The 14,799-nt window shown below is 40.1% G+C and overlaps 1 protein-coding gene across 10 annotated transcripts in view; it reads right to left on the reverse strand.

Annotated features, from left to right (window-relative positions):
- The window catches only part of CPNE3 (copine 3), a 176,684-nt gene that overhangs the window by 150,883 nt on the left and 11,002 nt on the right, over positions 1–14,799 (reverse strand). For 8 of the 10 annotated variants that reach the window (XR_011493077.1, XR_011493076.1, XR_011493078.1 and 5 more), the window contains exons 2-8: positions 14,542–14,681; positions 14,090–14,269; positions 12,613–12,687; positions 11,001–11,072; positions 7,764–7,847; positions 5,477–5,566; positions 1,397–1,495 (exon numbers count right to left, since the gene is read on the reverse strand). Coding sequence is in view for 4 of the 10 variants with exons in the window: in XM_070480961.1 (XP_070337062.1) it covers positions 1,397–1,495; positions 5,477–5,566; positions 7,764–7,847; positions 11,001–11,072; positions 12,613–12,687; positions 14,090–14,269; positions 14,542–14,673 (732 nt within the window). In the remaining 6 variants the exon portion in view is untranslated. The remainder of the gene's footprint in view (positions 1–1,396; positions 1,496–5,476; positions 5,567–7,763; positions 7,848–11,000; positions 11,073–12,612; positions 12,688–14,089; positions 14,270–14,541; positions 14,682–14,799) is intronic. The other 2 variants (XR_011493080.1, XM_070480962.1) reach the window with 1 other exon arrangement.

A 14,799-nucleotide genomic window follows, 5' to 3' on the forward strand; every position in this document is an offset into this window, starting at 1 on the left:
ATTCAGAAAAACTTTCCATAATACATACAGCAGGGCAGTCACTTAGCTCACTGCCTTCTAAAAGCAGGTCATTTACTGACTGGAAAATAACGACAAAGTGGAATCAGTGAAGCAACAATCCAGACGGCTCCTCACAGCTCTTTTAGGTAGCTTACTTTATTTGACGTGTTAAGATTTTTAGCATTTTCCATTAGTTCCACCTTTTAAAAAAAAATCTTTGAATAGAATATTTACAGGTGAATTTTGCTGCTGTTTTAATTCAAAGATTGTTAACTTAAAGCCAATTCAATCTTTGCCGTTCAACCATGAGGTGCGATTTGAAAGGCCTTTCCTCCTTCACACACACAGTTCTGTAAAGGCTCCTGCCGGTGCCTGGGCTCTGCAGCCAGGGAGTGGGGCAGGACTGGAGGTCTCCGCGTGACCGACTGCAACTTCCAGTCCCACTATGCTTGTTTAAAAATCATTTCTTCCAATTATTTAAACCAAACGGCTCACAAGTTTTATTTATTCATTTAGTATTTAAGTTTTGATCTAAAACTATCGGCGTCTTCTTTTAGGCCACTTCCTTTACAGGACTCAGTACAAAAGACCTTCTCACCTGACCATGACCTTTCACCTCTAAACCCCATGTGCGTATTGTCCAAAGCAAAGGCTATACACGTGAGCATTATTCGGGTCTCTAAGCAGGTGACAAACAATTCATATCATTCTGTTATAAGTAAGCTATAAAGAGAACTAACAACTTATTCAACTAGAAAGGTAAAGAAGATGGAAGCAACTTATAAGTTTTACTTATAAAATGCCCTGGAATAGTTTTTAGTCATTCTGGTTGGAGACAGGAAAGTTCAGAAGCATTCTTAGAAATACGTCAGGATGCTAAATAATAAACTGAGTGCAGTTAAGGCAGACAAACGATCTTAACACAATGAGCGCTGTTGCACAGCAGCTCAGTCTGCACAACTGGCCGTTCCGTAACTATGCTTTTACGCTTCCTGTGGTGGGGACGAGGCGGAGAGAGGAGCCGGACGCAGCCGATAAGAGCCTGTCCAAAGGAACATAATGCACACAGTTCAAGCCCGGGTAATCATCTAGTGTTGTAGATACTAATTATTGTGACCAATGAAAGGCCGAAGCTTTAAAACAGGATTTTCAATCAAATGATCTATGTCATCTGAAGCCGAAGGAAACCAAATCTCTAAATACAAATGTTAACTGTTAGCCCAAGTGTAAATTTTGGATCATCCAATTACTAAACAAATAAAATCCGCAGATTTCAGACTATTATGTAATACAGAGTAAAAACATGGTAAACCATTTGCTCTACCAAGGAAAAAGCTGAAATAATAAATATTTGGCCAAACTGTGAAGTACGTGGAAATGACAAAGACCAGCTCACAGGGGAGTTTCTGGAGGCTTCCTTCAGTTTCGTCATGGTGGTCTGAAAGGTTCCAATGAGATCATGCGACCCATCGTTGTCATAATCATAGCACTCTACCTAGAATTAAGCATAATAAAAATGCATAAAAATCAACGTACTTTTGTTAAAAAGGATTGATTGCAATAAATGGGACTTACCGAGGAATGCCCTTTTAGTCAAATCTAGTGAAAAGGTGTAATACACAGTCCCACGTGGAGACAAGGGAACTGAGCTCCTGGAGGACCAATACTGAAGCACTTCCAGGCCTCAGCTGTTCGGAATGGGGCTCTAGCACAGATCACAGGCAGATGAAAAACACAAACACTGTTTAAATTCCACGTTAAGCAGCCTCCAGCTCCTCTTTCACGCCCTTCATAAGCGCTGATGAAGCCAAGACGGAATTACGCCTCCTTTCTCCTCCACTCCCATACCTTGTCATCACTATAAAATGGCCAAAAGCCATCCTCTGGAGGAAGAAAGGAAGTCAGCATCCCGGGCAGCTAAACATTGTCTAATTAAATTCTAGACGATTTAGAACTACGGAAAAAGGATTTCATTAGCTGCGGGCTGGAAGGCTAGGCTTGCAGCAGGAGTTACATATGATGAAGTCACATGTGCATTATTCTAAGGGTCACAATGATGAAAAAGAAAACTCCAGGAAAGAGCACTTAACCCCCTGAGGAAGTAGCCACGCTGGGTCCTATTTGCTGCGTTTCCATGTAAGACAGGGTGAATTTTAGTCTCAGCTATGGGTCTCACTAAATGCTCGCTCCTTCCTAAAGCAGAGAAGAGAGCTGAGGGTCTTTGGTTTGCATGGAGTTTAGTGCCAAGCCAAGAGATGAAGCCAGAGAATAAGTATGCATGAGAATACCTGAATAGTCACTGCAACGAGACAGTTCAGGTGGTGTGAGCTGTTAGCAGGCAGAGGAGGTCACTGTGATCACTGAATAACCAGCTCTCTATAGCGCGTTAGAATTTCGGGACAGATGACTCCACCTCTACAAACGTCTACTACGTGCCCTTCACCCTTTGTCTACTCAGGCTCCGGAGGGAGGCAGAGGAGCTCACCAGTCTCAGACGATTTTTTCTTTTTTGACGAAGATTAGCCCTGAGCTAACTACTGCCAGTCCTCCTCTTTTTGCTGAGGAAGACTGGCCCTGAGCTAACATCTGTGCCCATCTTCCTCTACTTTATACGTGGGATGCCTACCACAGCATGGCTTTTGCCAAGCAGTGCCATGTCCACAGCCGGAATCCAAACCGGCGAACCCCGGGCCGCGGAGAAGTGGAACCTGCACACTTAACCGCTGGGCCACCCGGCCGGCGCCGACGATGTGCGTCTTGAGTGGTAACCGACACAGCGAAAGGAGGGCTGGGCTGGACACTTCTGAATTGTTCCAGAGCCTACAATCTAAAACAAAGCCTGTACCTGAGAAGCTTTCTGTGCTGACACGATGCCAGTGGGGTGCCCTTTACCAAGGCGGACTAACCACCACACTGGAGCGCCCGGGACCTGCTCAGGCTCGCCTGGCCCAGTGACTAGTTCTCTACTCAGTTCCGTGGGAAGCGGACTGAGTGCTTATAATAGCAGGAGTCTTTCACACCTTACCGATATTTTCACTATTATTCAGAAGACTAAAAATCAATCAAGCAACTAATAAAAACAAAGTCCAGAACCACAATTTTGATTAACAACAAGGGTTTTTATTTGTTGCGAGCACTCCAGCCACAGAGCAATTCTGACTGTTTGACTCCTGCCATATAGTTGAAACCCAAAGCCCTAAATCTGACTCTTCAAGGGAAAAGAAAATTAATTTTCTTACTAATCTTTTTCTATAGGAAGTAAAATTATGATAAAGCTGAAAACAATCAATATTTTAATGACTGCACTTTTTAACAGTTTTTTTTAATTCTGGAAAACAAGACTTTACATCTTGGATTTGCATTCAGGAAACTCCAATTTATACAAGAGAAAGCTTTGATAATGCCAAAATGTTGTTTAAACAAAGCTAATGAAGACCTAAAATGTCATGTTTAGACTGCCTGAAACTTCAGGAAATGTGAAAATATTTTTAAACTGTAATTTCTGATAACTTACCGTAATAAATATATAGGAAAAGCTCACTGTTGCCCTGTTGAAGGCAAATGTTTAGTGGTACAGAAAGGTGTGACATTTATAATGCTGGCATCTGTTCAGCTATAGCTGGAGGCGGGTGATATAATGATTTGTGTCACTTAATTTCTCTTCTCAAGAATTCAAAAACCAGTACTATTGGCTGCTGTAAACCACAGTATCAGCAGCGCTTGTGATTGAAATATATGCATATATACGTATGTGCGTACGTATATATGTGAAAGAACGCACACACCACACAACACTACATTCACTAAGGCATTCCCATTCCAGGCAAGGTGGAGGCATGCGTGATTACTTCTCTTATTCACTTGATCTTAGGAAAATAACAATCCATGCTAGAATGAAACCACTGGCACGTTCACACTGCAGCAAAGAAGTTACTGGTGATTCTGACTCTATTCTCTGCTTTATGACTTTTTACTACACCTCCAAGCAGGTTCCAAACACCAAGAGAATCACAGATGTATGACTTTCTGACATTGCAAAGAAATACAGAACTAAAGAAATAAAGACACTGATGATGTGGCAAATCAAGTTGTGTAGTTAAAACAGAGAAACTTTGAAGAATGGAAGACATTCATCAGACAAAGCTTCAGGAAATCAGTTTACTTACTATAACAAAATAGCCCTGCAAGCATGCCACTGTGTGCAAAAAAAGTTTAAGAAACACTGTTTCATTGTTAACATATTATTACAAACAATCAAATAGGTATGGTTAAGGCATTTTTTCCCCATCCTTTCCTGCATGTCAGATCTAATAAACTTCAACTTACTATTTTTAATGTGAAAAGCAAAAGTTCTACATTTAATATAATAGAAAGTAATTTGTAAACCTACTTTTCAACTGTTTATTTTTTACCTAGATTTTCACTGCTGTTCAAAATATAACATAAATCATACTTACATTGATCTTTAAAGTATTCTGCAAACTGAGAACAAGTTTTTATGGATCTACAAAACGAAGCAGTTTTCAACAATAACAGCATCTGTACTGTGTATAGCAGTTTCTAAAACTTGCACTTTCATTAATTTAATCCTTACTTCTTTTGTAATATAGACATTGTTTTCCCTATTACATAAGTGAAGAAGTCAGACGGGCTGCCCAAGACCCCTTAGCTGGTTAAACGCCTAAGTCAAGAGGCAGACCCTGGTCTGAGTCCAAACCTAAGCTTGTCCCACGCCGTCACTCTGCCTGTTCTCATCACATTAATCACCAGGAAAAACAACCAAAGCCAAACGAACAAAAAACCCACCTGACATCTGAACACAAGAAAAGGCTTCTCTCTGGAATTTTATGTAAAGTGACTCCAGTTATAAAGTGTCTTAAAAATAATATATATTTTGTAATAAACCGGTATAAATGAAAACATTCTTAGATATCTGCTGCCACCTCCTCTTCCCACTCTGCTTTCCTGACTCTAAATCTAAAGCTGTGTAAAAGTTTTCGATGAATTATATCTTGTTCTGAAAATAAGCAGCAGCAAACGCCGCCACTGATCTCTGCTGCTGAGGACAGGAGGCAGCCCCGGGCCTGAGAGCGGCAGCTGCCGTCACCTGCCCGGCATGCCCCAGGCCGAGTGTGGGAAGTGTGGTTAAAGGTTGCTATTCGCAGAGCAAAGGAATCTTCTTAAAAGAACGATTTAAATTGACTATCTTATTTGTAAAAATGAAGGGTAAAATAAAAATCACAGCGTTTGATTAAGATTCAGGTTCACAGACCAGTCAAACATGCCTAGTCCTTCCGACCATTTCCTCACCAGAAACACTCCTATTGTAGTATTCCTCAACAGAAATGAAATTCAATCCTACAGCTATCTACTACATCATTTACCTTCTTAAATACTATCTCATCAATTCTTTTTATAAAAGAGGTGAGTATGTGTGTAAATGTGCATATATAACAGATAGATAATTTCAAATTACCTTAATAGTTTTGTCCATATCTCCATAGCACAGGGAGTTCAGAGAGATTTTAAAAGGCCTCCATGCAGGATTCAGATTGTTTTTAATAACCTGTAAAAATGAAGGTGCAAAGACCAGCCAGGAAAACTTCCATTCACATCTTGGTCCTGCCTTCCCGAGATTCTGCCCACACTCTCACCAGTCAGCCTTCACCTCTCCACCCAGGCGACCCTCTCAGTGGAAACCCAGCTACAACAAGATGATACAACTACTACACGAAAAACGTGGTGCAGTGCCTAGTCGTGATACACTCCAAGGAAAGAAAAAAACTACTTGGGAAATGTATCCACCCATTACAAGTAACGCTTAGAAACTACGGATTATTGATTTTGTTGGAAACCAGACTTTTCACTGCAGGACACAGAAGATTCAAATATGGAATAAGAAAGGATGGGAAAGAACCTTGCTGGGTTGGATTTGAACTGAACAAATAGTCTAAACTCACGATTTAAAATTTAAAAAATGTATACATATACACATACACAATAAACAGATATACACAGATACACGTTTCCCAGCTGAACCCACTGAAAAGGCCTGAATGCAGCGACATCCCAGTAGCAATGAGAACACCTAGACTCAGATCTGGGTGTCCAAATACTGCTACCCTCTTAAAGGGACAGTGTTCCTTAAGAAATAACTCATTGCAGACCTGGCCCAGGCAAGCACAAGGTGAACTGAGAATATACTTTAACATAAAATAAGAGGATGCTTAAAGGCTAATGAGGTCATGTTAAAAGAACCTAGGAGTCACATGAAGGCACTCCTCGCTGGTCAAATTTGGATTAATTTGAGCAGCAAAAATAATGACAGTAATGGGGCCAGCCCTATGGCCAAGAGGTTAAGTTCGCACGCTCCACTTCAGTGGCCCAGGGTTTCACAGGTTCAGATCCTGGGTGTGGACATGCACCGCTCATCAGCCCACGCTGAGGTGGCATCCCACATAACTAGAAGGACCTACAATTAGAATATACAGCTATATACTGGAGCTTTTGGGAGAAGGAAAAAATAAAAGAAGATTGGCAAGAGATGTTAGCTCAGGGCCAATCTTAATAATAATGGTGACGGTGATGAATTATAACACAAGAAACACAACTGTGTTGTAACAATCCATGAGTCTACAAAGATACTACAATAAGAAAAGAGAAAGTGAGAGAGGAGAGATGAAAGAGGAGTATCTGCTAATATATGTAAAGGGATGAAAGATTCAGAAAAAAAAAATCATTATTTTATGACCTCCAGTAATGGATTCATGTATGGATTGTCAATAGATGCTAAAACCACTGGGTGGAATGCTGGAGAACAGGTTTTTCCTGCAGTCTCACAGTATCACACCACGGATCATTTATTAATCACAAAGAAAAAAAACGGGACTTCACCATGGTGCGCTCTGGTGGTCACCAGCTCAACCAAGCGGCCAAGGTTGGCATCAATAATATTGGGCAGCGTGACATCATGGGGCCCCTGATGATGCAGAGCAAGGTACACACATAATGCTGTTGATGGAAATGTTTGATCTGGATCTGGCTGGGAGGAAACAGAAGACTCCAGAACATTGACATACTGGTCTTGATTATTCAAGAGAGTCAACGGCATGAAGGTATATGGGAGGAAGGGAGAAGAGTCTCATACTGGGAACATAATAGCCAAATGCAAAATGTGAACCTTGAATTGATGTTGGACAAAACAAAACAATATGTATATAAACCATGTGTGAGACAACCAGGGAAATCTGAAGATGAATGGTATATTGGATGACGTTACTGAATCAATGTTAATTCTCAGGTGTGGTTGTATAGGACAATGCCCTCGTGCTTAAGAAACACCTGCTGTAGTATTTAAAGGCAGAGTCGTGATGTCTGCAGCCTACATTAGGATGGTTTTACAAAAGGGAAGTATATGTGGGCGTGTGTGTATGTGTGTGCGTGGTGTGTGTGTGCACACAAGTGAGGGACAGAGAGAAAAAACACACGTGTGTGCAGGGATGACCAGTCGGTGAATATAGGTGAAGGAGACACAGGTATCTTAGGGTTTTTTAATAGGGTTTTACATTTTTCAAAATAAAAACTTAATAATTAAGTATGGGAGTACTTCCTCATTAAAAGAAAAAAAATGAGCATGTTGACCCTGTGTCTCTGGCTATATATCTGAACTCTGATTACTTTTACAAATACATAATTTTTAAAAATTCAGATTACTACAATTCCAAAGGAAACCTAAACTCTACTTTCCAAATTCAGATATTCACCTCTGTTCGATGCACCATCAGCCAGTTTCCATCGGATGTCTGCTTGTGGAATTCCAGGTATGGATCTGACTTTCCAAACAGATCCTACATTAAAAAAGAAAAGGATTTATTCTCCTCTGAAACCATGTGAAACTACACTTCACACGTTACATGTTAACGACGCCTTAAGTCTAGCTCCATCGTACAGACATACATAGCATAGTACAGCAGTAAACACCACTGCCATCGCCTTCCTCGCAGACTCAGAAACTTGCTGCCATCTACTAGGAGGACTCTTACGGCATTTGTGATAAATACTCGCAATCCTGTGTATCTCACCCTTACTTCTCAAAAATATGATGGCTTTAAAACATACTGATCAATAGGACTCATAATCAATAAAACATTTCTGGTTTGTTTTCATTATCAACAGTGTTCACTCACACGGCACTGAGAAGTCTTATATAAAAGACACCCCAAACATTAGTCATACTAATTCTATGAGGGACAGAGCAGTTATCAGCAACCAAATGGATTCAGAGAGGTTCAACAACTTTGCCAACATTCCACATCTAACTAACTCATTGATCCAAGTCTTGCCTTCATATTTCATCCTTCTATAGCCAATACTCTTTCACCAATTCCTCGCATTTCTTTACACACACAGGGAGCGGAGGTAAATGTGTGGAGTGCATGGTAGAATTACTTCCAGGGCACAAAATACATCTTCTATTTCCTCTGAAATTCACAGCACTGCTGTACAATGCTCAAGCACACTGAGGGCTCAAAAATACCCTCATCGCCATCTCAACACGCACACACGCACACACATACACAGAGAGACAAAATTCTGGAAGGATGTACAAATTACTCCTTGAGGTTAAACTCGAGCAGTCAGATTATGGATGGTTTTATTTTCCCATTTTTGTTCATCTTCATTTTGAAATTTCTATACTCCTTAGAATATATTATTTATTCTTTGTCAAAATGAAAGAACACCTGTTAATTCCACAGTAATATACGCAGCTAGGTCCCTAAACCAAAGACTTTCTGAGTCCTGAATTTATCTCAGTATTAAATTCAGACCTAAGATAACTATTTCCCTCCGCAGCACAGTTTAATGCCAAATATCAAAAGCGAAATTCAACCATGTGTCAAGGTGACAGGATAACCACTCAGAGAAGAACGATTTCTCTAAAACACAAGAATTTGACTGTATAACGCAAGTGGAATATATAACCTAAAGATGAAAAGAACTTCAAAGAAAGCTCAAACTATTTTCACTAAAAATATTTCAATTATAATATGGATATTTTTATTATGAAACTATTAGACATTATATAAAACAAAAGAGATAAGTAATTACGTTAATATTTTTAGGAACCAAGATTTTCAGCATAAGAGAAAAGAGGTATAAATATAGAATTAAAGAAATAAAGCCTTGTATTCTATATCTGAATTGGAAATAGTTATGTAAATTTATAATTTAGTTTTTCTTAAAAAAAAGTCTTTCCTACATCTGTTTACTAAAACATTCTAGAAACAATGAGCCACAATAATCAATAAACAGTAAGCACCGCCAGTACCAGACTGTGTTCTCTAAATAGCAATTCCCACTAAAATGTAGTAAGGTTTCTTTTAATCTGCCAATCTGGGACAGAAATTAGATAAAATAAGCCTGGAACATTTGTCACTCCACAGAGCAAGCAAGCTATCCAAAGACCCTGGGGTTGTGACAGACGGTCTCAGGCTCAAACTGAAAGAAGCTCCCACAGGCCAAAGCTGGGGTACTTTGAGCATCAATGAGAATTAATTGACAGCAATACTAAAAATAAAAACAACAAACAAAAAAAACCCTCATTGGTCACAGTTAGAGGATGGTAGGGAACCAACTTATTCTGAAAAATGATAAATATGGGGGAAAAAAAATCAAACATTTTAACTTGCCTTTTCTGTACAGACCCTACCTCAGAATAAATACCTAACGTGGAGATGAATACTTCTCTCTCTAGAAGTATTCTCACTAATAAATGAAGTAATGATAGCATGAGAATATCACAATTTTGCAGACTCTGACTAAAATAATATATCTAGGTAGTTATGGTCAATGACCACTAACATCCCAAAAAGATACAACTCAACACTACAAGCCTCCGGATGGAATTACACGCCACCACCTAGGAAAGTGTCTTACCCACAATTCAAGATACCGTCAGATCATGCCTCTAGATTCAATGACCTGCTTACAGAAATCAGGAAACAAAGGCAGAGAGGGGAACATGTTAAAGGACACCACAGGGGTTTAATGAGCCACACAGAGTATGAAATTTCTACAGGACAAAGCACTCAGCTTCTCTATAGAATAAACTCCATGGATGGATGAATGGATGGATGGACGGACGGACGGACGGATGGATGGATGGATGGATGGATGGGAAGGAGGGGGGGAGGGAGGAAAGAAGTAAAAAAAGGGGGGGACTTACAGATTAAAAAAGACTTGAGACATATTAACCAATTATATTTTTTAAAGAGCCTTTAGAGAGACACTGAAATATTTAAAATGAAATGACAACATGTCTGGGAGGAGAGAAGGCAGAAATGGGCAGAGATGAAACAAAACCGGTCATGAGTTACAACTGTTGAAAGATGGCTGAGGGGACAGGAAAATTTATTTAAAATACTATTCTATTTTAGTAAACGTCTAAATTATTCCAAAATAAAAAAAAAGTCCCTGGCTACTGGTCTAAGATGTTTGCAAACTGAAATGTAAGGTAAATGCAAATGCTGAAAAATACTATTAGATTATAGAATTAAGTACAAAAGTCACTCAAGGAATTATTCTAATCCATGCTGTATACTAAATGGTTGTGTTATTATGTACTAGTACTCATCCTTCATAAAAAGTATTGACTTTTAAATGCAAAAAGGAAAATCTGTAAGTAATAAAGCATGGAACGTTTTCTTTTTCCTTAAGGTAACCCACCTACACTCTCTCAAATGTCTTTTACATAAAATCAATGCTTGTATTCACTCTTCCTCTGGGCGAGGCAAATCCTTTGATCATATCTCGAGGAAAGAGGTAGAGAGAAATGGGCTCTGCTTAAACACACACAGAAAAGCAGAACTTGGAAGTCACTAATGCTCTAGGTGACGCTCAGCTGATGGAGTTCACAATATTAACCGTGTTATTATTTTCTCAAAAGGAATCACTGTGAAGCAAAACAGGATATCCTTGTTGGAATCTGCACCACCACTCACCTTATTATCCAGTTTTCTTGCTTCCATTTCAAACAAGACCACTCTATTATCTTTTATTTCTTCGGCTGAGATCTATGAGTAGATAAGGCAAGTGAAAGACAGTATGTTTTTAGGGATTCTGATATATCCAGGAAGCACTGACTTATTCTGTTATCTAACAGTATATAAAGTTGATACTAATATAAATGAATTCTAAATGTTTAATAACAAAATGGTACCATCAAGAAAGATTTATCATTATCTCTTTTATGCATGTGAAATAAATATTTTCCCCAAATATGCCAAATCTGCATTATGCAACTTCCTTTTTAAATGTTCTTGCCCAAACTGGATCTTCCCCACTCCAGCGAAAAAGCAAAGCCGTGGAAGACCACACGACACCAGCTAGAGCTCTCCAAACACTGGGAGGCGTGATTAAACCATACCTAGAGAGCACTACAGATGGAAACATCAGACCAATATTTTTCATCCAGTCTAACTGAAAGACTTATTCTACTTAAAAACAAATTCCAGGCTATGGTGGCCTGGAATAAAGCCAACGACTGGTAATGTTCTCTGTTCCATCGACGTCAACACGCCCAACAGACCGAGCGTCCCCATGCCGCAGGAAATTTAAACCAGAGCAGAGCAGCTGCACAGAGAAGTGTGTCTGATGATCACAGTCACCCTCGAAAGTGGCTTTCTCCGGGAGCCAGCCTCCCGTCCTCAGACAGAGCTGAAGTCAGGAAACTGTCACTCCAGGTAGTGATTACCAGACAGAAACCCTACAAATGAGATATTTAATAGCGTGGCATTATATGACTTGAAATCTAAAACAGGATAAAGCATATATTCATTTGCCCAGAGCCAGGACGTCAGCAGAGGAAAATGCGGGTGGGAGGACAGGAGCAGCAGAGCGCAAGCACAAACGACAGTTAAGAACTAAGTTTCAATGGCCACGTCGTAATACGAGATCCATCTGGAATAAAACCCATTATGGAATGTTCTGTCATGCTGAGGGGACGGTGCTTGCTTTATAGAGAGCCAAAATGATCCATTCGGATTATTAAGTAGTTTCTCTCTAACTTGGGAATTTACCCTTCCATTGGAGAGAGGCAAGCATCACCAACGTGCCCGAGTCTACAGGCAACTTAAAAACTCAAAGAAATGAGGCCGGCCCAGTGGCATAGCGGTTAGGTTCACACACTCCACTTTAGCAGTCCAGGGTTTGCAAGTTCAGATCCCCAAACGCGGACCTACACACCACTTGTCAAGCCATGCTGTGGCAGCGTCCCACATAGAGGAAGATGGGCACAGATATTAGCTCAGCGACAATCTTCCTCAAGCAAAAGGAGGAAGATTGGCAACAGATGTTAGCTCAAGGCCAATCTTCCTCACTAAAAACAAAAACAAAAGAAACCTCAAAGAAGGAATTCTCTCACTGCATTTTTCTTTCTTTTTTGGCACGACACATTTCCCATTTGTGATCAATATAAGGCAAGGTTGGATGGAGGGCAATGTTAAGTCTCAAGCGATAAAGCCTGGCTGTAGAATACTTCTCTGAAATGTACAGTTCCAGCATGCTCTATCATGCTAAATCTTTGGAGGCAAAGGACGATTATCTCAGTGTTACCGTGATGCTCCCTCTCCCCGCAGGTCTGCCATTTTTGAGCACCAGTGGTCGAGTCAGCTTCTTACTGGAAACAATCTGTGAAAATTGCAAAGTGACATTACAAAGAGCTATTTCACTTCCACGTGTGAATTTTTAAACTGAATGGCTTCAAAAAGGTTGAGCATAAAGTTCACTTAAAGTCATTAAAAATGGAAACATTAAGTTCCTTCCTTAAAGATGTAGAGATCATAAAAGCCATCTACACACTAAAAACCCACTGGAAAAGATTCCAAGGAGCCAGTCCTGGCAGACACAATCTCCTGCCCACCAGGTTCTTTATCAACGACTTCAAAGCTTAACTTCTTCCTCATAACGGGAAAAGAGGGCCAGACTCTCACTGCGTTCATAAATCACTGAGCTGAAACCCCTGTGGGAAAAGGTGGGCCCAGAACACTCGATAAATGGGATTCGAGTTATCAACTGACACATAACTTCAATATATAATCCGCACAAAATGTCATTTTGAATAAAATAATACAGTAGACCCAGGTACTCTCAAATAGGTGTATCTCTCAAATTCACTATAATTTTAGCTATACTGTGATTTTTTTCCAAAAAATAAAAACTACTTTAATTTTCTCTTTTGATACTATTTATCAAAGTTTTAGAAAACTGATCAGCTCCATATTGTCCTTTAGACACAGGAAATACCATGATCTGCAAACAATCCAACACAGAAAAATAAACTCATAAAGGAAAAATCTGAGCAATAAATGTCACCCACTGAAAAAAAATGACTCGTCCCTGCTGAAGGCTTCCCCATTACGGCCTCACCTCAGGAGTCCAACTCTGAGCTAGGAGCACCACGGTGAGCCCACAGACATGGCCCTGCCCTGCCCCAGCCGGTCATACACGGAGACAGACAATTAGGTAAGTGCAGTAAATACGGGCACGCCGAGGCAGAGGGCAGCAGAGAGAACCAGGTGAGCACGGGGAGGCGCTCCAAACTACACCAGGATCAAAGAAGGCTTCCTAGCGGGTCTAAGGTTTAAACTGATGAACCCAGGGTTCAAGAAGAGCAAAACGATGGTGTTGGGTCATTGGGGGGTCAAGAGGTACCGGTCATGCTGGTTAGGACTCAAAGTTGCTGTTGCTCTGACAGCATTTATGACAAACCTAAGAACAACACTGCACTGAAATCTGTGAACAGCACCCAAAGCAGCTGGAGCAAGGGGATCATTCATTGACATGTCGAATGAAACACCCCCAACTCAAAAGAATTAACAGGCTTTGCCAAAAACACAAGGTCCCTGCCCTTAGGAAAAATCAGGTAAATTCTATAATGTTCAAGCCAATCACACCAATATATGAACTTAGTCTTCAAAGTGACTACATGTTTCTCAACTTAAAAAATTAAACTAACGAGCACTTATCCAAAACACCCAATTCTTTGGTTAAAATTTAGCCAAAATGCAGTCTAGCAACTATTCATACTCACTTGTCCAAGGGTACACTCACACTCTCCTAAGAAGTCGTCATCACTCAGCTCGATGGTTTTGTTGTCGATGTCATAAATCCCAAATTTCAATTTCTGAACCACTTCAAAGTAGTAATCAATAATAAACGTCTTGGAAAATTTGGGATTCAAGCAATTCTTAATCCTCTCTGTGCGCTCAACCTATACGCACCCCCCAAAACAAAAAAGTTTCTTCAGATCAAATGTGCACTTAGATTTCAGTATCCTTATGTACTAAATGTAACTAAGTATAAGCATGACAGGTAAGGGAAGTTTCTATATGTGGATGAAAAATTCCACAATCAAGGACAAACTCACCCCAGAAAACTACATTAACAGATGAGATGGTTTTACTATTTTTAACATGTGTGAAACTCTTCACATTGTCACAAGAGCGATTCAGACTGCTTTGTACCTACAGTATTTAATATTACCTCATACCACTGTTGACCGCTCGTATTCAAAAACAGCACACACAAAGGGTCTGACTTTGACCCTACATCTGTATCCAAAAGGTTGTCACAGGAAATATTCAGCTCCACCTTCGTGACGCACTGGGCAGCCATCTCTCAAGCTGTGAGAAAATCAAGGAAATGAGAAAGCCAATGAAGTGGTGCCTTGAAGAGGCACATGCAATCCTAACGAAACAGGTGGGTTCTTAAGACAAATTGTCAAAACAGGGTAACAGTGAA

The sequence above is a fragment of the Equus asinus genome, chromosome 12 (assembly GCF_041296235.1).
Source record: "Equus asinus isolate D_3611 breed Donkey chromosome 12, EquAss-T2T_v2, whole genome shotgun sequence".
Lineage (NCBI taxonomy): Eukaryota > Metazoa > Chordata > Mammalia > Perissodactyla > Equidae > Equus > Equus asinus.